Source organism: Amblyomma mixtum, chromosome 6, assembly GCF_055824585.1.
Source record: "Amblyomma mixtum isolate Tamu chromosome 6, ASM5582458v1, whole genome shotgun sequence".
Taxonomy (NCBI): domain Eukaryota; kingdom Metazoa; phylum Arthropoda; class Arachnida; order Ixodida; family Ixodidae; genus Amblyomma; species Amblyomma mixtum.
The window spans coordinates 151,448,198-151,471,120 of NC_143017.1; the positions used below are offsets into that span (position 1 = coordinate 151,448,198).

Consider the following 22,923-nt stretch of genomic DNA (forward strand, 5'->3'; position numbering starts at 1 on the left):
ACAGCTACACATACAAGACCAAGCAATGTGCAAGCAGTGATGCTACTCAAATACCAGGTGTCAATACCAATAAACATGTACCGACTGTTCAAAGGTGTCACATATCTCGTTTTGCATTTAGGGCGTAAATGCATACAGCACAGTAATGCATCTTCACTCACTATCAAAGGAAAAAATGTCCAAGTAACTGTGCAGGTCTAGCTGGTACAGTCATCCGCACACCTAGAGTGCTCAAACAGCACACCGGAGAGCACATTTGTGCAATTTACGAGTGGCCTAGGGCTCGAAATTTGATCTTATTGCGCACACACACTCCGATAGATCGTGTTTAACTCCTTGTGCATTTAAAAGCTGAATCCGCACTGCCAAGCAGCAATGACTGCCATAAATGCTTAACAGGCCACGCCATTCGAATACTCTAGAAAAGTGTATGGAGGACTGTACATGCAGTAGCAAGAAGGAATTATACTTCAGTTTAAGCTTATAATAACCACAAAACCATTAAACATATGCTCCACATAACATTTCATACTTCAAAGTTTGTAGCTAAAACCAAAACTCTCACTTCATAACGCCGTACTCACTCAACAAGAGTAGTAAAATATATTCCTTCGAAAAGCAAAGTTCGGCAATGTGTTGTTATTCAGCAATGTTCAAGGTTTTCTACCAAGACGCAGTAGGTACAGCAAGAGGCACAAAGCACTTCCAATGGCCATGAATCGCCTACCTAGAAGAGCTGCTGTGTCGAAATGATTTCGAGCAGGACTTGACGCTGCATTTCGGCTTGAATTGTCCATGCTGGTGCCCTCTTGAAGCCTGGAAAGCAACTGCACATGAGTGATATTCCGAATATAAAAGTGCATTACTGACCTGTGCACTGAACACATCATGTGTCTACATAAATGAAAGGCTGAAGTATCCGCACAGTAACTAAACGGCGTGTACCTGTTCTTGAAGCTAAATCTAGTGATTTATGACGAGATGCCGCTTTCAACACTAACTTTCTTATATTTTCATGAATTTTTCTGAAACTTTTTCTACATGTTAATAAGCTTTCAAACATAAAGGAGTGCAAACACCTAATTTTAGTTGCGTGTGTCTTGAAATGATGTGCCAGATATTAGAATACATGGATCACAGCACGGTATTCGCCTACGGCTCCTAAATAATTTATAATCGAATTTCTTGTCTCATGCTGTTTTGGTTTTGATTTCATCAGCCGAACAATGACTATGATGTGAAGCTAGCCTTCAGGTCATGTGCGCATGAAAAAAACCTGTAATACGTAGTTTTAATTCCCTACAACATTATAAGCAGCCTTCAAAAGCTGGAATGATAACAAATGGCATATCAGTAGTTATATTTTTTTTTTTTTTTGCAAACGAAAATCCATTTACAACGGTACAGTACGCACAATGCTCTAGGACCCATAGCCAGAGGCTAGTTTCGGGTCCATCACAATAATGTACAATTTAAATGCGGCACGCGAAGACGACACATGCGTTCATAAAGTAAAAGTCACATTCTCAACAATTTAGAGATAAACAAGAACAAGCATACACAATACACACATCCTCACAAAAAGAAAAAAATACACCATAACTTTACATATTCATCAGGAACGTTTTCAAAGATTGCACAAAGTTTCTTTTCAGTTTAATATGTCAGATATACCATTCCAAATCAAAACTCCACTGAACTCTATTAGTCTCTGCCCGTAACTATTGCGACACACTGGTCAGTTGAAATGTTTGGCACTAGCCGCACTAGTCTTCCTTGAAATTATTACTTTATAAAACACTAATACGTCCTAATCTGGAATACGCCGCCGCCATATGGGATCCCCATCATGAAAAACTGATAACTTTGCTTGAGCTAGTTCAAAATAACGCTGCTCGTTTTATCCTGTCCAACTTTAACCATACCGCAAGTGTAACAAGCATGAAAGCTAATCTTTCTTTGCCTCTTTTAGCATCCCGCCGGCTGACAATTCGTTTGAGCCTCTTTCATAAACTATACCATCATCCCATGCTACATGATGCCCTCATTTCGTCCCCCCCAGATACGTGTCAAACCGCATTGATCATCGTCACAAAGTTGGCATTGAAACGTGTAACACTGTAACTGCATTTCAGTCTTTCTTGCCTCATACATCACGCGAATGGAACCGCCTTCCCGCAGATATCGTCAACATAAGTGATAACCAGCATTTTTGTTCTGCACTAGCTAACATTGTATAACAGGAATATAATACTTTGTTTTGTATCATGCATTGAATCTGTTTATGTATCTTCATGTTTTGTAACCACTCCCCTCTTTAATGCCTTTGGCCTTGAGGGTTCAATAAATGAAATGAAATGAAATTAAATTAAAAAGCCGATTTCCTTTACTGTTGCGATTGTCCAGCGGAGTAATACAGAACACCGCAGACCGCGGCCCAGTGTTAGCAACTGCTGTTTCTTTAAGTTGTATCCTACTATAGACAAAACATGGTAGAAGACTGGTTCACTATTCACTGCATTTCCAAATGCATGCTACGTGCGATGACACAGCATATTTTTTTTTCACAACACAAATTTTTTTGGTGTCATTTCTTACAAGGCGAACAGCCATAGACGTGCCTAAACTGTAAAACAAGGTGTCAGAATCTGAAATGCAACAAAATGAAAAATCAAGAATGTCATCGCACACAGCACCGTTCTGTGAAGTGCAACAAAAACTAGTAAGAAATCGGGAACAGAGTTGAAAACAAGGTAAACGAGAGGATAGAATTATTTTTAAAAAAAACATTCTGGGCATTTTTCGTGATTTGAAGGCTGCGTCCCCACCTAAAGGGACAGTCTACCGCCTTTTATTTAGCTTTTTTTTTTTAAGAATCAAAAGCACCTTGCCCAAATAAATTTGTAACCAAGCTGTGGGGCCTAGAAATATGGCAAAACAATTTAAAATATATATTCTTTTTTTTACATGGGGCATGTCACCTTCTCAATGTAGTTTGCGTTGCAAACCCTGACATAACAGCTGCAATGAACAATGGCAATAATGAACGTGACATTAACGGAGGTGCATATGTTTTATTTAAACCATAGTCTGGAATCACTAAGGTGATTTTAGAAATACTACGGTAAAATAAAATACCTGTGATATTTAACACAGATGGCACCAGCTGATTTTTGCTAATGGCAGCATCCCTATCAGCATATTAGCAGTGTTCTTTTTTTCTTCAAAACACTTTAACTGGAATGAACAAGAAAGGCTGACTAGTTGCAAGTGAAGAAAATTAAGACACCTGAAGTTCCTTCCACTAAAAACAACCCTCTGCATTGAGCTCAACCCTGTTCACATAATATAATATATCCACTTCAGGCAACATAGCCCGAATGCATTGAAATCCGTTAAGTCTGAACATGCACAATGCCACACTGAATTAAAGAGAGAGCCTACCGCATTTTATTAATTTTTTTTTGTGTGTTAATCGAATGCTCCTTGCCCAAATAAACTGTAGCAGGATTTCCGGGGAAAGGAACTTAGCGACAGATAGCCAAAATGCCGGTCCGAGCTTCGGTCATCCAGCCAGCGATCTCGCGCCGCGCGCTAGCGGAGCGGCGGCCGCCGCTGCTCATCTTCCTCTTTACAATCACCCCCGGGCTGAAGGCGAAGCCATCCTGGCGAGTCAGGGAGACGACAACACACACGGGTCATAGTACGGCTTCAGGCGTGACACATGAACAGTCTCGCGGCTGCGTCGGCGTTGATCTGTGGAGGGTGTCACCGGGTCGACAATGTAGTTAACCGGGGAAGTGCGCTCTACGATGCGGTAAGGTCCGTGGTACTTGGGGAGAAGTTTGGACGAAAGGCCAGGTGAGGTAGACGGCACGTGAAGCCAGACGAGAGAGCCGGGTAGAAAACTGTCATCAGTGTGGCTTGTGTCGAAACGGAATTTTTGACGCCCCTGCTCGCCGGATGTTAACGACCGAGCGAGCTGACGGCACTCCTCGGCATGCTTGGACGCCTCCGAAAGAGTGGTGCACTCGGACACGTCGGGCCGGTAAGGAAGTACTGTGTCGAGTGGTGAGGAAGGTTCGCGCCCGTAGAGGAGAAAAAACGGCGAGAAGCCGGTGGTGGTCTGCGTGGCGGTGTTGTAGGCGTAGGTGATGAACGGCAGGATCCTGTCCCAGTCGGAGTGGTCGGAAGACACGTACATCGACAGCATATCGCCCAAGGTGCGGTTAAACCGTTCCGTCAAACCGTTAGTCTGAGGATGGTAGGCCGTGGCGGTATGGTGAGTGATCTTACACTGTTTGAGAAGAGATTCCACGACCTCGGACAGAAAAACGCGCCCACGGTCGCTCAGCAGTTCTCGGGGCGCTCCATGGCGAAGAATGAAGTGATGCAAGATGAAAGAGGCAACGTGTGGTGCCGTAGCAGCAGGAAGAGCCGCGGTTTCAGCGTAACGCGTGAGGTGGTCGACGGCTACAATAACCCAGCGGTTGCCAGCAGCAGTGTAAGGAAGGGGGCCGTAGAGGTCAATTCCAACTCTGTCAAAAGGACGCAAAGGGCAAGGGAGAGGCTGCATCTGGCCGACTGAGTGGTGAGGAGCCGGCTTGCGACGTTGACAGTCAGGGCACGAGCGGACGTATTTGCGGACGTAGGTGGACATACCGCGCCAATAATAGCGGAGACGGAGTCGCGTGTACGTTTTAAAGGCGCCGGCATGAGCAGACTGCGGGTCGTTGTGAAACAGGGCGCAGAATGTCGACCGCAGATGGGCAGGGACGACAAGCAACCACTTCCTGCCGGTAGGGACGTAGTTGCGGCGGTACAATAGACCATCACGAATGGCGAAGTGAGCAGCCTGGCGGCGGAGGGCACGAGGCACGGGTGCCGCCGAGGAATTTGAGAGAAAACTTACAAGCGAAGATATCCAGGGGTCCTTATTTTGCTCGCTGCCCATGGTATCTGTTGAAAACGACAGCGAAGCGCAACCGGTTGGCGAGTGGCAGACAACGTCTGGCGGCAGTGGAGAGCGGGACAATGCGTCGGCGTCGTTATGTTTTCGGCCGGAGCGATAGATGACACGGATATCATACTCCTGTAGGCGTAGGGCCCAGCGAGCGAGGCGGCCTGTAGGGTCTTTCAAGGAGGCCAGCCAGCACAGGGAATGATGGTCCGTGACGATATCGAAAGGGCGGCCATAAACGTAAGGGCGAAACTTTCCGATCGCCCAAACAATCGCCAAGCATTCCTTCTCGGTTACTGAGTAGTTGGATTCCGCTTTTGTCAGTGCACGGCTCGCGTAGGCAACGACATACTCGGGAAATCCGGGTTTACGTTGCGTAAGGACAGCGCCGAGGCCAACGCCACTGGCATCGGTGTGAATTTCAGTGGGAGCAGTGGGGTCGAAGTGGCGTAAAATGGGAGGCGCTGTCAGCAGCCGGCGTAAGGTGATGAAGGCGTCGTCGCAGTCAGGTGACCAATCTGACAGGTTGTTGGCGCCCCGAAGAAGTTTCGTAAGTGGTGCGATGATAGAGGCAAAATTTCGGACGAAACGTCGGAAATAAGAACACAGGCCGAGAAAGCTGCGAAGTTCCTTCTGAGTCGACGGCTTGGGGAACTCAGCGACGGCACGAAGTTTGGCTGGGTCAGGAAGCACGCCGTCCTTAGAGACGACGTGACCTAAAATTGTCAGTTGGCGGGCGCCAAAGCGACACTTTTTGAGATTAAGTTGGAGCCCCGCGGCAGTTAAACATGTCAACACGTGCTCCAAGCGGTGAAGGTGCGTCTCAAAATCGGGCGCGAAGACGACAATGTCATCTAAGTAGCACAGGCACGTGGTCCACTTCAGGCCGCGTAAAATGGAGTCCATCATTCGCTCGAAAGTCGCTGGGGCATTACAAAGGCCGAAAGGCATGACGGTAAATTCGTACAGGCCATCTGGTGTAACAAAAGCCGTCTTGGCACGGTCAGCCTCGGCCACAGGGACCTGCCAATACCCCGAACGCAGGTCTAAAGAAGAAAAGAACTCCGCGCCTTGGAGGCAGTCAAGGGCGTCATCGATTCGCGGCAGCGGGTAAACGTCTTTGCGGGTGATCTTGTTAAGCCGCCGATAATCGACGCAAAATCGTATTGTGCCATCTTTTTTCTTCACTAGAACCACAGGAGAGGCCCATGGACTACTGGATGGTTGAATGACGCCTCGCTGAAGCATGTCGTCCACCTGAGTGTTGATAATCTGGCGTTCGGCTGCCGAAACTCGGTACGGGCGTTGACGAAGCGGCAAGTGGGCTCCGGTGTCGATCTCATGGGTGACGGTAGACGTGCGGCCGAGTCGGTTTTGAGCCACGTCGAAAGAAGAGCGAAACTGGTTCAGTAGGTGAAGTAGTTGGGCGCGTTGCGGTGTGGCAAGACTGGCGTCGACGGAATCGGCAAAGGCATCGTCTGTGGCCACAGCGGGAGATGCGGGCAAAGTAAGAGAATTAGTAGCAAGAGAACATGATTCGGCGCATCGTTCGGGATCGAGCAAAGAGTCGACGGGCTGAATGTGGCCAAGGCATTCGCCACGGAGAAATATGCAGGGGCTCAAAAAAGGGTTCGAGATCGGGATGAGGCTGCAGCCGTCTTGAACAGTGAGCAGAGCGAATGGCAGAGGCAGACCGTGTCGAGAGATGAAGACGTCGGATGGTGTAAAGACGACAGCGCCGTCAGATGCGGTGAGGCAGGAGACAGGGACAGGAACAGATGAGCACGGAGGAATCTCGATGTCGTCAGCCACAGACAGTTTGCCCCACGAAGATGACGTATCAGGCGAGGTAGCACCAAATTGTAGCAGGATTTCCGGGGAAAGGAACTTAGCGACAGATAGCCAAAATGCCGGTCCGAGCTTCGGTCATCCAGCCAGCGATCTCGCGCCGCGCGCTAGCGGAGCGGCGGCCGCCGCTGCTCATCTTCCTCTTTACAAAACATATATCCAGCTGTGGTGTCGAGAAACATGGCAAACGAATTCAAAGTATATTTTAAACTTAAAGTTTGCAGTATTTGTGACGAGACTTTAATTTAAAATATAAATTCCAGCCCAAATCGAAAGTTCTCCTTAGCTACTGTCACCATAGGGGAAGACCTACAACAATACACCAATACATCTATACTCATTTCAGACAGTGAAGGTTTGGTTGCGTCTATTTCTCATATTAGCTATTGTCATCATAGGGGAAGGCCTACAACAATATGCCAATACATCTGTATTCGTTTCAGACAGTGAAGGTATCGTTATGCCCAATTCTCATATTTATATAAAACACAATAGCAAAAAACGAAACTCATTAAAAATATAATACTTAAAAGGAATATAAAAGCAGTGAATAACATGGGCTTGGTTGCTGCCTATCAATATGCCACGAAAAGAAAAGGAATTTGTAAAATCAATTTTATACATTCTGGCCCTCACTATGAAGGAACAACATTTAGGCAGATATAAACAGCAACTAGGGCAAAGATAGAGGACTGAATTTATATCTACTTTTTAGACACATTATTTGCCAATCTCCTGCTCGCATGCCCATTGGATTGCAGCAGAATGCCAGGAGGGAAACGATTCCTACATCAGAAAGTAAAAGTGTGAACAATGTTTTTTTCTACATAGGCCCATGTAACATGCCTACATGACATCAGTGCTCCAATTTTCAGAATTCGACATTTAACAAATATAAACAGCCCTTTCTGTAACCAAAAAATTGTTTTTCCTACCACTATCAAAGCAGTACGCAATAGTGCAGCACAAAGCACCAACTATATTCATTGTGGTCTTTCATATTACATTTTAAGTTGCCTTGTTCCAAGAAAGATAACAGAGGGTACTGACTAAACAAAGCAGAGCTTTTACAAAATCTCAATCTCCCATTGTTAGCTTTAGAAAAAGAAGCCTTATGTGAGAACTGGACGAGCTTTACATGCAAGCATAGCCAGACAAGGTCCTTAGTAGTAGAGAATATCAGAACTAGCTTAAAGTGACAGTAACACTACTACTCCAAAGTTTAGTCTAACCATTTTCCAAGCAAATCAAGGTCCTTAAATTCCTCTAACTTATAATTTCTCAAACAGAAGTGCATGTGCACAGTCCCACTAGCTTTGATCAAAAGAAAAACAGCGCCCCCATCCCACCTTCCCAGGAAAAAAAAAAACGCTAATGTTTCTCATTTTAGCTGAATGTGCAAGGAGAACATTTCTGTGGATACCTATGCATTTTTACACAACCAGTGTGTGCTTGCATTTCTTGACAATTTGGCTATTTAATTTTTACATTTTCAACGCAGAAATTCATCCATACTTATCGTGTTTATTTGAGCTACTGCTTTTGAAAAAAAAAAAATGTTTAGTCCATAAATTATAGCTCTTAGATTTCTTAACCCAGAGTAAAAGATCCAGAAATTGACTCCTATATATGACACAGCTCCAATGCGACATTATGGAAGCTGAACCACATTAGCATGTCAAACATAATTGCATAAAACAAAAAGAAAGTAAAACAGCATGTTGATCTTTTGGGCAGGGCTGACAAGATCGAGCAAGTTGATGGCTCACGAGCGATGCTAGATATGTCAAAAACATAAAAAATGGCAATGCCATCAGTCATCAAAAGACGAAAATACAGCCTTACACAAGCACTAAATAAGAACCAGCTAAAAACCTGTACAGCTGTAATACAAAGCATGATAAGCTTGTTTTCATGCTTTCATGCTTTCATGTTTTCCACCATAAGTGCACCAGATATCACTTCTGGAAAGTGCAACAGAGTGCAATAAGAAGAAGCCTGTTCTAAAAGCAAGGCATCCAAAACGGAATCACTTTGCCATAGCAGGGTACTCGAAGCACATTGCCAACTTTACCAAGTATATTTTTCTTTCGCAGTTTAAACTCTGAAGCACACAATATTTCGTGTATAAGATACCAGGCACATTTTTTCTACGGCAGCGTTTTCGCACTAAAGGGCACTTTCTATTTTGCCAATGGTCCATACTTAATCAAGCACTAGCCTTTCTTGCAATGCTGATAGATCTAAAATGCCAAATTACAACTCTGTTTTGCCACTAAGGCAGCCTTTACAATGGCAAAGTTGCAATTACTGGTGAAAATATGGCACTATGACATTCTAACCAGGTGCAAGTTTGCACCTGGTGCAAATAAGTGCAATTGGTCACCATACTAGCATATAAACGTATGGTTTCGTGTGCAATATTATTAATTTTGCAATGGAAACTAATTACCTTTTCCATGATACATGACATTTTTGTTTCCCCTTTTCCTTAATTGTATACTCTTTCTTTTTAGTACTCCCACCCGACCTAAATTTCCCTTCCAAAGAACACAATTTCTGAGAGTACTTTTCAAAATAGATATGCACGTAACAGCAAATAGTTTTGGCACAAACCTAGAGCAAGTCCTTTTGCAAGGCTAGCAAAAGGCGGACCTAAAAAATATTTTCCGATAACTCATCCCCACATCAGTTCAAAGAAAAAAAAACATTGCGAGCACATACGGTCAGGAGCCGTTGACTTTCATCCCTGAACCCATGTCGATCACTCCAGCACCATTGCGGCCTAGAAGGTTAAATAATGCTTTAGTAAGAATAATGTTGAACAATAAAGTTGTCGACACTTTACACCTATTCATATAAACTGCAAATAACAATTCTACAATCACTAGCCCTCCAATTGCCACTGTCCCTAGTAAAACTCACCTCAATGAAGCGTGCAATAAGTGAAAGGCATGCGCACATGTCCCCATGTGATGGTGGTGACAATACTGAGCAAGCCACATTATTTTTGCCACACCTGCAATGATGTCTACAAGATGGCACAACAAAGCTGTATTCCTTTTTCTCTAGAATGACGCGTTATGCTAACACACATGGAGTGTCTTCAGGTTGGTAAATTATGCCTCATAATACGCTGCTGGTTGAGAATGGTGCAGTCATTCCGAGTGGCTACTCTTCAGCACGCTTTCCTGAAAGCATGACTGCAGCTCACACACACAGCAGTGTCAGCTAAGGAAAGCAGCACAACCTGAGAGCACCATCACGAGTGCACGCCCGGCATGTGAACATAATACGCGGTAGAGCACAAAACGCGCGCGCAGGAGGCGTTGGCTGAAATGCTAACCTCCAAAAGCTTTATCGGCAAACGTCTGCACTCGGCACCACCGGGCAAAGCTGTCACAATGATGGAATACGCTCGCACAATTCGCTGCGGCGAGTGCTGTACTACGAGGCAGAGGTCGCTGATATTCTACCTGCGGAAGACGCGCTCGGCTATTTGCCGCCAACAAACAGGAACAATTCGGGCGACGCGAAAACCTGTCTAATCTAGCGCCGGGAGACATTTCGGAGAAAGTGTCTCGCGCTATCAGAGCTGTGTAACGGCAGAACGTCGCTCGGTGCGTCACTGCGACCGCAGCACAATGGAAGAACGTCAGGATTGCTGTTCGTTTCGCGAGGCACGGAACATTTCGAAGACAACGCACACGGATCTTCGACATTTAAAATGCAGCTAGCGTGTCCGTTCCTGAAAGCGCGGACGGAACGTTTGCACAGGCGCGCGCGTTGTGTGGCGGCAGACAGCTGTACACGGACCAGGATTTTCGAAATAAGCTACAACACAGGACATCCCACACAGAACTCTGCGGAATAACTGTTGGTCAGAGCGACTACTTTCTCGGTGCTGAAAAGCCACAAGCTACGACAGGCGCGTTAACGTCCGGTTTAAAGCAAAGCCGGTAGCAGATGCTACTCACTGCCTCTTCTGCTCCTCACTAACGGTCACTGAATCTTCAATCACGGAAAAACGGTGACGATTTCACCGTTTAATCATGTTACAACGACAGCCTACAGGAGAGCCCGACACTAGAGCAGAGCACGGCGAAACGCTGTCAGGTATACCACGCAGGAACCTTTCGAAAATGAGCGCGTTTGGTATTAACGACGCCTGCACACTTTACAGAAGCTCTTCGGACCGCAGCGGCTACGAAAACGAGAGCGTTTATCCTCCATAATTGCCACCCTCCCCGCGGCCTCGTACAGTAGCTCATAGCGAAAGGCCCATCAAAAACAAAACGCAACCCAGCCGGACCCGAAAACCGTTCACAAACGCATCAGCTGTTCCCGGAATCATTGACCAAAGACTAAACCCGCTGACTCAATCATGACGCTAGAAATGAACCATACTGTAGATATTCGTCGCCATAAACCTGGCTGTCCAGCGCAAAGTAATAGTCAATGAGTTCTTGATCTCGAGGAGTAGCACTGCTTCGGTCCGAAGCTGACCGACGCTCCCGCGGCTAAACGTTCAGCCGTACAGACGGTCCGAAGCGACTAGTATCCGTTCTTTGACTACCAAAACGGTATTCTGGAACGAAGAGGGTGAAACTAGAGATTTACCGGTACAATCAAGCGCTCCGGCAGCGTCGAAGAGCTTCGGTCCTAGGAGTGCCAAGCCTAAAACGGCGACGTGTTACAAACTCGATGCATTCGGACATTTTTTTGATTCAAACTGACAATAAAGGACGCTTCGGTGACACTTACCGATTCCCGGCTTCCAGGCGGCAAACTTCTGTGAAAATCCCGCAGAAAACACAGCATACGTGCCGATAAAATGAGGCTCCTTTGTGTAAGGACCGGCGTTTCAGTGGCAAAAATGGAGAAGAGCAGAGGAAGGAATCACGAACGCATGAGGTTTGTGACGCGTGACGTCACCAGCCGTTTCAAACAATGTTATTTCGAAGACGCTTTAATCGCGGCGTGCGAGATGCGCATTAAAGTTGAGCCAGCACACATTGTTTGATTGCTAGAACCCTTAGGTAACGAAGAAGCATTAGTTGCAGCGTTCTCGGCTTCGTTTTGGGTGGTTTCTTGCGCGTTCTAACTAATGCACAAAATACAAACAAAACAGAATCAAAACAGGTACGCGCTTGGGAAGCGCTAAACTAGCGGCAGAGCGCTGGTTTACCTCTTTCATTCACTGATATGACACATCTGGATGTAATAAAATGACATGTTGATATAAGAACGCTGCCTGAAAGACTGAGTAGTGGATATCTTTTTCTGCTCGTTTCTACAAGGATTCTGTTGTAACTATCGGACTTGTTGGTATACTCATTAAAAGTTGAGAACACGCCGGTGGCCAGGAGTGTAAATCAGTTCAAACAAACTATGGGCGCACTCATAAAAACAGCTATTACGCTCGTTTTCTGCCTCGGCAAAGCAGTAACAGTCTAGCGCTCGAGGTCAAGCAGCTTTCGAACGAAGTGCTGCATCAAGGCAATCGCGATGTTTCTAGACTAATTTATACACGCACATCGAACGCTAGCACGGCAAGCGCAGCGGCACACGAGCGGAAGAAGGTGCCCCCGATGAGCTTCTTGAGTTGGTCGGGGCGTATAGATTTTCCGCGGCCATTGAGGCAGCGAAGACTGGACTAGACGCATTTCATAATTCTCGGAGCTCTTATTGCTTTTTCCTTGGCGCGGCTCCGGCGCGCCCCGCGGCCCCGCTTTCCCGGGAGAAAAGGCAGGTGACCTCCTAAAGCCCATCCAGCCGCGCGGAGACAGTGGCGCGCGTGGTGGCGTGCGCGGCGCGCACAGGACTAGAGAATCCCTATGAATGGGTACTAAAGGCCCCTATGTAGGGACATCGTGGATGGTTGCGCCGCGTCATGCGCGTCATACTACGACTACGCATAGAGTAGACACTACGCTGGCTACGCTGCTACGCTCGTAGCGAAGCGCGCGGAGCCCCTGCCGCGCGACAGTAGGCGAGCACAGTAAAAATAGCTTGTGTCCTGTTAAAGATCACAGCGACTTGCACTAGAATTATGGCCCTCTTTCACGATTACGGCAGTCAGTGGTGGTTCCAGTAAAGCGTATGTTTTTTTTTTACAATTCACTAAAAAAATTGCTACGGATGAGTGTAAAAAGGAAAGACGCACAACAATTGCCGCGCTCTTGCTGGGCACCCGTGGGAAGGGGGTAATTATGAAAGAGGCAGAGAGGGGCCCCATATCGTGGGTCGGATGATGATAGGCTTCTCATAAACAGCCACCGCGCAGCACACGATGATGGACATACAAGAAAGACAGGACGGGAGCTAGTCCCGTCCTTGATGGTGTCGATTACAGTTGCGCTGTTTTCATCTGCATCTTATAATGAATCAGCTAGCCCAAACTGAAATTTCTATCGATGTGTGGCCGGGATTCGATCCTGCAACTTCGCGCTCAGCAGCCAAACCACCGCACGGCAGTTAACTAAATTGTCACTCGTGAGCTGCTTTCGCGACATCGGGGCTTCAAGAACTTCGCTATACCACTATGTGCGTGACCTTACAGCATCCTAGAGGCTATGCGTCGCTCTTCGTCACCCCGCAGCTCCTTCTGTTCAGACATTGTTCTCTCGTTTACGCCTCTGACGTCCGCTGTCCCAATCGCGCGCCCTCTCTTCCTCCTGCTCGGCCAGGACATCCTGCGCGGGCGCCCAAGGTGTTCTAGGGAGCTCACCTAAATATAATCACAACTGGTTTGGAGGGCTCCGGAAATTTCGACCACCTGGGGTTCTTTAACGTGCACTGACATCGCACAGTACACGGGCCTCTAGAATTTCTCCTCCAAAGAAATTCTAGCCGCCGCGGCCGGGATCGAACCCGCGTCTTTTGGGTCAGCAGCCGAGCACCATAGCCGCTGAGCCACCGCGGCGGCATATATGCTCTAGTATAATGCGCATGCCTGCTACCGAAGCACATATAAAAACTGCCCCAATAAAACTTACAAAAACTCAACTGGAAACAAATGAAGATTATCATTTGGATTCAACCTGTGGTTAGTTGGGACATTATATTGGTACGGCTCTCATGATAAATGCCAGGTTAACAGTTGCTGTGCTCCTCTACTGCAAGGTCAGTATTTACAAGCATTAACCATGCTGGTCTTCTGATCTGGCTAAACAGAAGGCATTTTTCAGCTGTGCATTCAGTTTTGTAAACCTCAATGAAAAATCGCATTCACTACACAACAGAGAATTTCTCTCATGACCGCTGCCAACACAGGCTTAAAATGAATTACCTAACTGCAAATTTTTCTTTCTGTACAGAGCTCAATATCATGGAAGTGAAATTCCGCACAGGCTTACAAAAAATTACTTTCCTTACCTGATGAGTGGTTTATGGTTTATGGGGTTTAACGTCCCAAAGCGACTAAGGCTATGAGAGACACCGCAGTGGAGGGCTCCGGAAATCTCAACCACCTGGGGTTCTTTAACGTGCACTGACATCGCACAGTACACAGGCCTTACCTGATGAGTGTACAGGTGGGAAGCAGCTATACATTTTGCATTGCTGAAGGATGAACTGGTATTGTTTGTCACAGGTGTCGCAGCAAATGGAGCCTGTTCTCATCTAAGTTGCTGCATAGACGAGCCAGTTCGAACTCAATGCAGTTTTTCATTTGCAGTAGCATCAACACCTAGCAACAGCATGTTAATAAAAGTACACTCATTCACTCAAGGTGCATTTATTTGTGTTCATTCTTCGCTGAAATTACAAATACAAAGCAAGTGCAAACATAACTGGTATTAACATCACAGCATTTCAAATTGTTCTGATGCTTGATATAGTTTTCTAGCAAGAGAAGCTTCTAGATCTTTCATTTATGTTTCAAGGCATAAGGACAGCAACATACACAAAAAAATATGCAGCAGACAAACTTCTTTTCTATATTTTTTTATACACATAAGAGAAGCCACGCACTGTTGAAGGCGCAGAAATAAGCAAGCGGGACAAATATATGCACCTCAAACTTAGAATGCCACAACTAAAATGAAAGAACAAGTGAGATGACCTTTTTCAGCCAGTGAGCCATGCAACATTTTTCTGCCATCACACAAATAAACAGGGGGTATATCTCCCCCTCCATTTCATCCTTTCCTGGGATGAGATGGAAGCATTTTGTCCTAACAAATTTTATAGCTAAAGCATTAAAAAGATATGAGGGACACGATGAGGACAGGTGCACTCAGAGCACTCTGCTTGTAGCAGTGCTGCTTTTTTGCCAGTAAGGCTTCCTCCTTGACTGAGACTTTAAAGATCCCATGAAACATCTTGTGGTGAGGGTAAGAAAAGTGAAAAACTAATAGATGTTGAATCACACACCATCTTCCCGCAAAAATTTCCTACCTAGTTTATGTAGCACCAGAGATATTGGCAATTAAAAACTACACTCTTCGTTTTTTTTCCCAACTCACACATTCAGAGCGAGCCAGAAAAAAATTAAGATTACATGCTGGACCTATCCTACGCCCATGAATAAGTAATCCGGCTCAGCTGTTTACTTATTTTGGTCACTAACTTCCGATGATGTGCATCTGTCTCCAGACGACCGTGCCCCTCACCTCCTCTGCATGCTCCGGCTACGAACTTCGTTGTGGTTTTTGGTGACCCGTTGGTAGCACCCTCATGAATGATGTCATGCAGGCCACACAACATGTGGCAGGATTCATGTTAAAGACCGCACCAGATGTCGGCACGAGGCGCGGGAATCACAAGTTTCAAAAATAATTTCTAAATTTTCGGCTAGCTTTTGAAGGCTTGTGCGCGGCATGAATGCTCAATGACCTTCACTCTGTTTAATGCATGCATTTTACAGCCAGTTTTTATAACATTTTGTGGACCCTTTAATCCTCAGTAATAGCCATGATAAATTCAGTACTGCAACATAAAGAAGCTCATGATGGTTCATTATACATGCATTGGTGATAACTAATAGCACAAATGTTGACAAGAGAGCTTCACAGCAGCTTGCTTGTACGGACATTACATTGAAACAAAAAATGTACCACCTGCATACAGCTCAAAACAGTGACATGTATCATGATGAAAGCTTCATTTCACTTAATGCCAAAATAAAGAAGGCAAAACTAGGACAACATTTATGTTATAAAAATATAACTTTAATGGAGCGATTGCAAAATGAGGTGGCATGTAAAATGAAAAATATGAAAGTAAAAATTTGTAGCTAAATAAATACTGCAATCGAGACACCAAAGAGGAATGCAGTGCTTTACACGACAGAAAAACAGCTGCATCCATGGATCCCAATAAGGAGGCTTCAAAAACAACAGTTAAGCCAGCACTGTTACAGCAGTGGTACGAGATTGCTAGGATGTGTGCACAATATCACACGCATTCTCCAAGCTAGGAAACTGGCACTTCTCACAAAAGAAGTCTGCATACACATGACAACAATATGACAGTGCAGAACATGTTGTACAGTCTCATATCACTTGCAAACACACAAAATAAAAAGGTTTGTGGCCTGAAACTTTTGCCATTTGCAATGGCACATACATACATACACAATAAGAAGCAAACACCATGACCTGTGCACTTAGGGCAACAAAATAAAAAGAGCTCTTTCACATTTACTGCTGACTTATTATGCACTTGAATGATGCACAGAGTGGTACAATCCTTTAAAAGAAACACTGAGGGCAAATTAAAGTTGGCATGTATCCACACATAACTGCGCTCTAATGACAAGGAGGCTACTTTCAATGAAACCAGACCTGTTATAAACCAGACAAAGTCAAAAACTAAATACACGTATCACCATCCCCAACTGTTTATGAGAGCAAACTGCAGTGACATCAACGCAGTTATTTCACATTCAGGTCCCTGAGGCTACGCTGCACCACCTCGAAGTAACAGCGCAATAAACATAGACAGGACACATGGAATAGGAAGACACCATGAGCGCTGCATGTTACTTGCGCTGTTACTTCGAGATGGATCACCAACAAGCCCAAGCTGCTGTTCTGGCTAATTACGTTTCTTCAGCGCTCGTGGTGTCCTCTTATTCTATGTGTCCTGTCTATGTTTTTTGCGCTGTTACTTCGAGATGGATCACCAACAAGCCCAAGCTGCAGTTCTGGCTGCACCACCATAGACTTCCAGAGATCACGGAATCCCTGCTGGTCTTTACATCATGCTTGGAAGGGAAAAAAAATGTGCTATTTTTAAATACAATTTTCTCAGCAACAAATGCCTTTTCTCTGAACACCTAAACAGCCAGGTAGAGCCATAAATTAGATTCTTACTAAAAACAAAAATTTGATAGTTTGCCACAGTGTCTGCGAAATCTGTTGCAGGCAATAATGCATTTGGCATTCATACGTGCCTCCTCCACTCAGTAGAAAAAAAACAAAAGAAAATTGTTGACATCTACAAACCTTAACCTCCGAGAGTTCAGCCCTCTATGTGGAATGGTAAGACTGTCTACTGAGAAATGATCAAAAGCACCACATTATACACCAAAAGAGTTACATCCTCAGTCCTTTCCAGGCAGGAGGCAATACTAGAAAGTTTAAGCATTCAATTTTGCTCCAGAATGTGTAAAGTCCTCTGCAATGAGACAAACTTTTCACACCCATGACAATTCTCTTGCCCAAATTTTCAGGAAAATGAATAGCTCAAAGTGCAGTATATTCCCACAAACTATGAAGGACTGGGATCATTTATCAACTTAAATGTTCTTGCTGAGAAATTTTGTAGCAGAACTTGATTGTTATTTCTCCTGTTTTTGTTTACACTTTTGTGCTTTATTGTTTTGCAGATGAATTTTGCTGCAGAACCAAAAGAGTATTTCTACTGTTGAGCATTTGAAATCGATGTACTCTTGTTGCCTTCCCTATTCTGTTTACCTCCTTCTCCCCATTGCAAATGTCTATCGCTTGGGCCAAATCATTAAGTATTAATTCAAATAAACCAATAATCCATCCTGCTAGTTGAACTCCCTCTTCCAATAGCCATGTTTTTCTGCAACAGAGGTTTAAATTTCTACAAAACTAAAACAGCACAGCATTGGTGACAAATGGTTTAAGGTTTACGGGGGTTTAACATCCCAAAGCGACCCAGGCTACGAGGAACACCGTAGTGAAGGGCTCCGGAAATGTTGACCGCCTGGGATGTTTTAAAGTGCAGTGACATTGCACAGTACACGGGCCTCTAGCATTTTGCCTCCATCAAAATGGGACTGCCGCGGTGGGGATCGAACTCGCGTCTTTCAGGCCAGCAGTCAAGCGCCATGACGACAAATGGTTTGGTTTGGTTTATGGGGTTTAACGTCCCAAAGCGACTCGGACTATGAGGGACGCCGCAGTGAAGGGCTATGGAAATTTCAACCACCAGGGGTTCTTTAACGTGCACTGACATCGCACAGTACACGGGCTGCTAGAATTTCGCCTCCATCGAAATTCGACCGCCGCTGCCGGGATGACGAATGGATTATCCTAGAAAATTAACACAGCAATATGTGATCTCTATACAAGATACCAATGCTAAAAAGCCAGCAATAGATGCAAAAAAGTATTAAGCTTCTCTATATGAGGTTTTCAGTATTCCAGTCAATAAAACAACAATAAATAACATGAACAAAGCAGGGTCTTGTCCCTTTCTAAATAACCTGCATGCAATTAAAAACAATGACAAAAATAAAATGAGAATAAAGTAGATCAAGCAAAGAGCGAACGGATGTTGCTTGCACAAGCGAAGCTTCAAGGAAACAAGCTTGTGTGGAAATGACACAGTCATGTAGGGATTCCCAGATGCTATGTAAAAAGCACAAAAAAATTGTCTTCTAGTGAAAGCACAAGGCGATTTTCGTTGAAAAGGCAGTAATGAGCAATAATAAAATGGCACTGCCTGGAAATGTTCCGATGTATGAAAGCAATGCAGTACGCTGAGCAAGGCACAGCGAAGAAAACAATCTGTTGGTTCTCGTGTGCAAGAACAGCTGTACAGGCCATGAGAGATGCCACAGTGGGAGGGCCCAAGATTCACTTGGAGATTTCTTCAGTGGTCCATTATGTCAACACCTTAGTGTTTTTGCCTTTTGCACTCATCAAACCACAACAAACACGCGTGGCCAGGAGACACACAGCACGCAGCAAAAAAGAGCCAAATTCCACTGCTGACTGGAACGCAACTGCTAGCCATTGTACAAAACATATGCCAAAATCTTCAAAGTGGAAATACAGCAAGAACATAAAACCAGCTTAAAATCTGCTGCTTTGCCAAATTTTAAAATCCCACTAGTGAACTTAAGTCCTCGGGGAATAGATACACACACTTAATCAAAAAGTGTCACAAATAAAACTACTACTAAAATGACCATGACCATGAGAAACAAGACTGCATATATGAGCAATGTACAAACCACATTCCATAAAAAAAAGAAGTGCTAGACTTGAGACGCACCGACTGTTCCAGGAGGAAAGTGAGCAAAAAAAAAAAAAAATGCAGCAAACTGAAAGACAAGCTGTACATCACTAGGTGCAAATAAAAGATAGCATCATGCACGCAACAAAGGAGCCAGTAGGATGACACACAAAACTAGAGTGTCTCTTTATGAGACGAGTTTCTTAAAATATCGCCGCGTAGCTCTCAGGCCCAACTTATTCCGCACAAGTTTCTGGAGTGCACAGAGAAGGGGCACATGTTAGTCAAAGTGGCAGAGTGAGGTGCAGTCTCACGAGACTCCTATGGGGCCTGCACAGAACAGCAAGAGTGGTAGCATAAAACGTACTCGACCCCATAAAGTTCATTTGCTGGCGAAAGAATGACACAGGTGTAGTCTGTCACAGGAATGCAACCAATGATGTGTGCAAAATTGGACAACAGAGAAGAAACATGCTGCTCAACACTGCCTGTCCTGTCAAATTATGGGATAAAAAAAAAAAAGCAAAATGCACAAATTGAAGCACCATCTTTCAGTGCTCGGCAACCTTTCTGCACCATGTTCCGAGCCCTGAATTGTTGTTTTTAAGGAGTTCCTGGACCAAAGTCCTACCAATACCACCTTGAATGGCACCATTGCTATAAGCACACTGCAACTTGGGAAAGATTAGTGCGCACACATTATTTTTTTTCCTCCAGTAAACAAGTAACCACCCCGAAGAGGCATTAAAAAGGACAAAAAAAAATAATAATCAAGAAAATGGTGCTCCTATAAGTAGTACTGCATTGATAAAGCATCCTAATTTGATCCAAACCTTAGCACCTCAGCTCAGTAGTTCGCAGCTATTCGCATGTGTCAGCTAGGGTTAAAGCTTAGGGTAGGCGAGAAAATAAAAACTGACATACTGGGATGTCTTGAACCGCTTATCGTCACCAAATGTGTGATATTCTAAAGATAAGAAAACAGAGCCGACAGCTGTGATGGTCTGCTTTTGCATCTTCCATGCAGCCAGTCTGTATGCAAAAATAATGCCATTTTCTTTTTGCCCACAAAAGCATGCACATTCCAGTGAGAGGCAACACTAAAGAAACATGACAGTGGTGTGATGAGAAGCTTTAAAAATCTGTGCTGTACCAGATGAACCATACAGTCTGCCGTGAAATTTCCCTTTCTTCGGTGTCATGACAGTAGGAAGGCTTCCACAAGTAGTGACAGGCAAACTACTCTCTGACAACCGCATCGCAGTGCAACAGTACGTACCAGGCATGTGATAACTGAAAGAGCAACATGAAAGAGCAAGCAGCGTGAGGTGCACCATTATTCAATACTTGGACATTCAGGCACTGCCCCACCATTCACTCTCCACAGGTTCTAATGTGAGAGTCACTAATGCGAGGACTTGCATCCAGCCCACAGTTTACAATCACATAGACGGCTGTTTGGAGACAAAGAAGCAAATACTTTCAAGCAATGTGAAAGTTTAAATGGTTTAACAAAAACTGGACGAACAGCAACACAGGTAGCACAGCCAAGTCGAATCCTGCTTACTGTGAATAGCGATGACAAACGTGGGGTTCAGATGGTAAACGTTACGTTGCACACATATGTTAAGTGCTTTCTGCAACACAAACTACAAGCGCATGTGAAACAGCCAGTGCTCTCCTCGCTGCAGGAGAAAAACAGCTTAAAACATTAATTGCTTCGCGGGTCACTGGTGGGTCACGTCATTTATTTATGCCCTGCCGCTACGAACAATGGGTCACATGATGAAGCTATGGGCCGGATCTGATTGTGAGGCCTACGAAAGAGCTCCTCACAAAAAAAAAAAAATCTGCGTTACGGCTTCAACGTGTGACCCAGTATTCGTGGCCGCACAGCATGAATAAATGACAAGACCCACTGCTGACCCATGACGCAGTGAGCGTGTTAAGCACTGCGAATCGCCAACACGCCATTCAGGTTCCCCAACAAACCTAACACAGCTACAATGAGGGTGCTGAAAATTTAGAAAATAATCAAAGCTTTTGCATTCAGCAGCAACTACTAGCTTAAATACGGGATGAACGTTAAAAAGAAAAAAGAAAAAGCTGAAAGGCAGCAGCAACAGAAAAATGCTTCAGTTGCCTCTGGCATATTGCCTCAGGCTGTACAGGGGACTGAAAACTAACATTAAACACATTGCATTAAACAAATTCGGGGGGGGGGGGGGGGGGGGGGGGATATGCTCCTTTGTCACTAAACACGTCAAGCACGTGGGTCTTACCTCACCTCCCCAATGACAGCATTTGTCACCTCATGACAGATAGCAGGCCTAGTGCTAAGCATAGCACAATACTGGCACGGAGCTCCACGCTATGGCAGGAGAGCATATCTCTGTGAAACTGTTTCTCGGCCTGGACGTAACTCGCCTTCACCAAGTCTGCGTCACACTCCATGTCGTCTTTCTGCAACACAATGAAGTCACAAGACGAGGACTTCTTTAAATGATAAGACAAGCCTACCGTCAGTGAAATATAACACGCACGTCTATGACGTCGCTGAGGGCAGCTGTGGACACTAATTTCCAAGACATCATAAGCCTATAGGAATCACACTGACACAGGCTTAGCATATATCATAGCACAAGCGTGACAGGGTCTGATATTAATGCAAACTGTATTCCGTCTTGTCGCAAGCAGAAGTCATTTAGGCCAAACTCTAGTTTAACTATTTGCGAGAGAATGCCTAAACCATGATATCATCGCTCAGTTAGTACTTCATAACTAGCACAAAAATGCTCACACAATTTTTATAGCTCCACTGCATGGTCTCCTTCTGCGAAAGCTGAGCTGCCATTAACTCGTATACTGCATCCTTGGTCGAAATATATAGGGCAGTACCACTAAACTGGAACTCATCAGAATAAAAAAGTTAGTTTAGAAAGGCTAGAAGTAAACATTTAATAGTGAACCACATGCCATAACAAGCATCAACAGAAATTCATCCTAGGATGAGCACTTGAGCATGTCAGTACGAGCTTTCGGTACCTGCCGACTCTCCCAATCACGACTTGAAATCTAATGGTATTCATTTACTCCAAATACTAAGAAGAGAATTTAGAATTCAATTCCTTTTCAATTTATTAAAGGAGCACTGGAACACCCTTTGACACTGCTGTTTTTTTTCTTAATTTTCTCACAGGATTGCTTAAGTACAGGGAAGTAAAAGGGTATGGCTAGAAGCGCCATAAGTTACAGAGGCAGTCTTCAGCAAGTAGAGCTATCAGCACTGCTACTGTGCTGGAAGGCACAAAAGCGGACTCAGCAAAGCATATGCAGTGCACGCAATACTTGACTAATCACACAACACTGTGCTATGCCTTTTTCACCCCCTCCCTTTTTTTTTTTTTCGCGATAGACTCATGACTGCGCAGAACACACTGCACGGCTAGCTGGTTATGAAAAAGCACGAATCAAAGGCAATCACAAAGAGCCAATTGACAGCCAACTAATTGTTGCAGAAAGTTTCACATATTTTCACCCATCTCTACCCAGACCGCCAGCCAACATTTTCAATACATTAAATAAGTAAAAATGCCACTGTGATGATGTAGATACCGCTTGGACATGCATTACCACAATAAGCAGGTGACTCATCACCCCCACAAGTGAAGCAGGTA

At 44.8% G+C, this 22,923-nt stretch overlaps 2 protein-coding genes across 11 annotated transcripts in view; both read right to left on the reverse strand.

Moving 5' to 3' along the window:
- The window catches only part of LOC149340779 (bromodomain adjacent to zinc finger domain protein 2B-like), an 84,033-nt gene extending 71,457 nt beyond the window's left edge, over positions 1-12,576 (reverse strand). For 5 of the 10 annotated variants that reach the window (XM_089549624.1, XM_089549626.1, XM_089549623.1 and 2 more), the window contains exons 1-3: positions 11,573-12,332; positions 9,533-9,593; positions 728-816 (exon numbers count right to left, since the gene is read on the reverse strand). In XM_089549624.1, coding sequence (XP_089405750.1) covers positions 728-797 — 70 coding nt within the window. In that variant the 5' untranslated portion in view covers positions 798-816; positions 9,533-9,593; positions 11,573-12,332. The other 5 variants (XM_089549625.1, XM_089549619.1, XM_089549617.1 and 2 more) reach the window with 4 other exon arrangements.
- A 1,954-nt stretch (positions 12,577-14,530) lies between these two features.
- Invadolysin (leishmanolysin-like peptidase, invadolysin) overlaps positions 14,531-22,923 on the reverse strand; it is a 29,052-nt gene continuing 20,659 nt past the window's right edge. Inside the window, exon 18 of the mRNA XM_089549639.1 lies at positions 14,531-21,709. Coding sequence (XP_089405765.1) covers positions 21,554-21,709 — 156 coding nt within the window. The 3' untranslated portion in view covers positions 14,531-21,553. The remainder of the gene's footprint in view (positions 21,710-22,923) is intronic.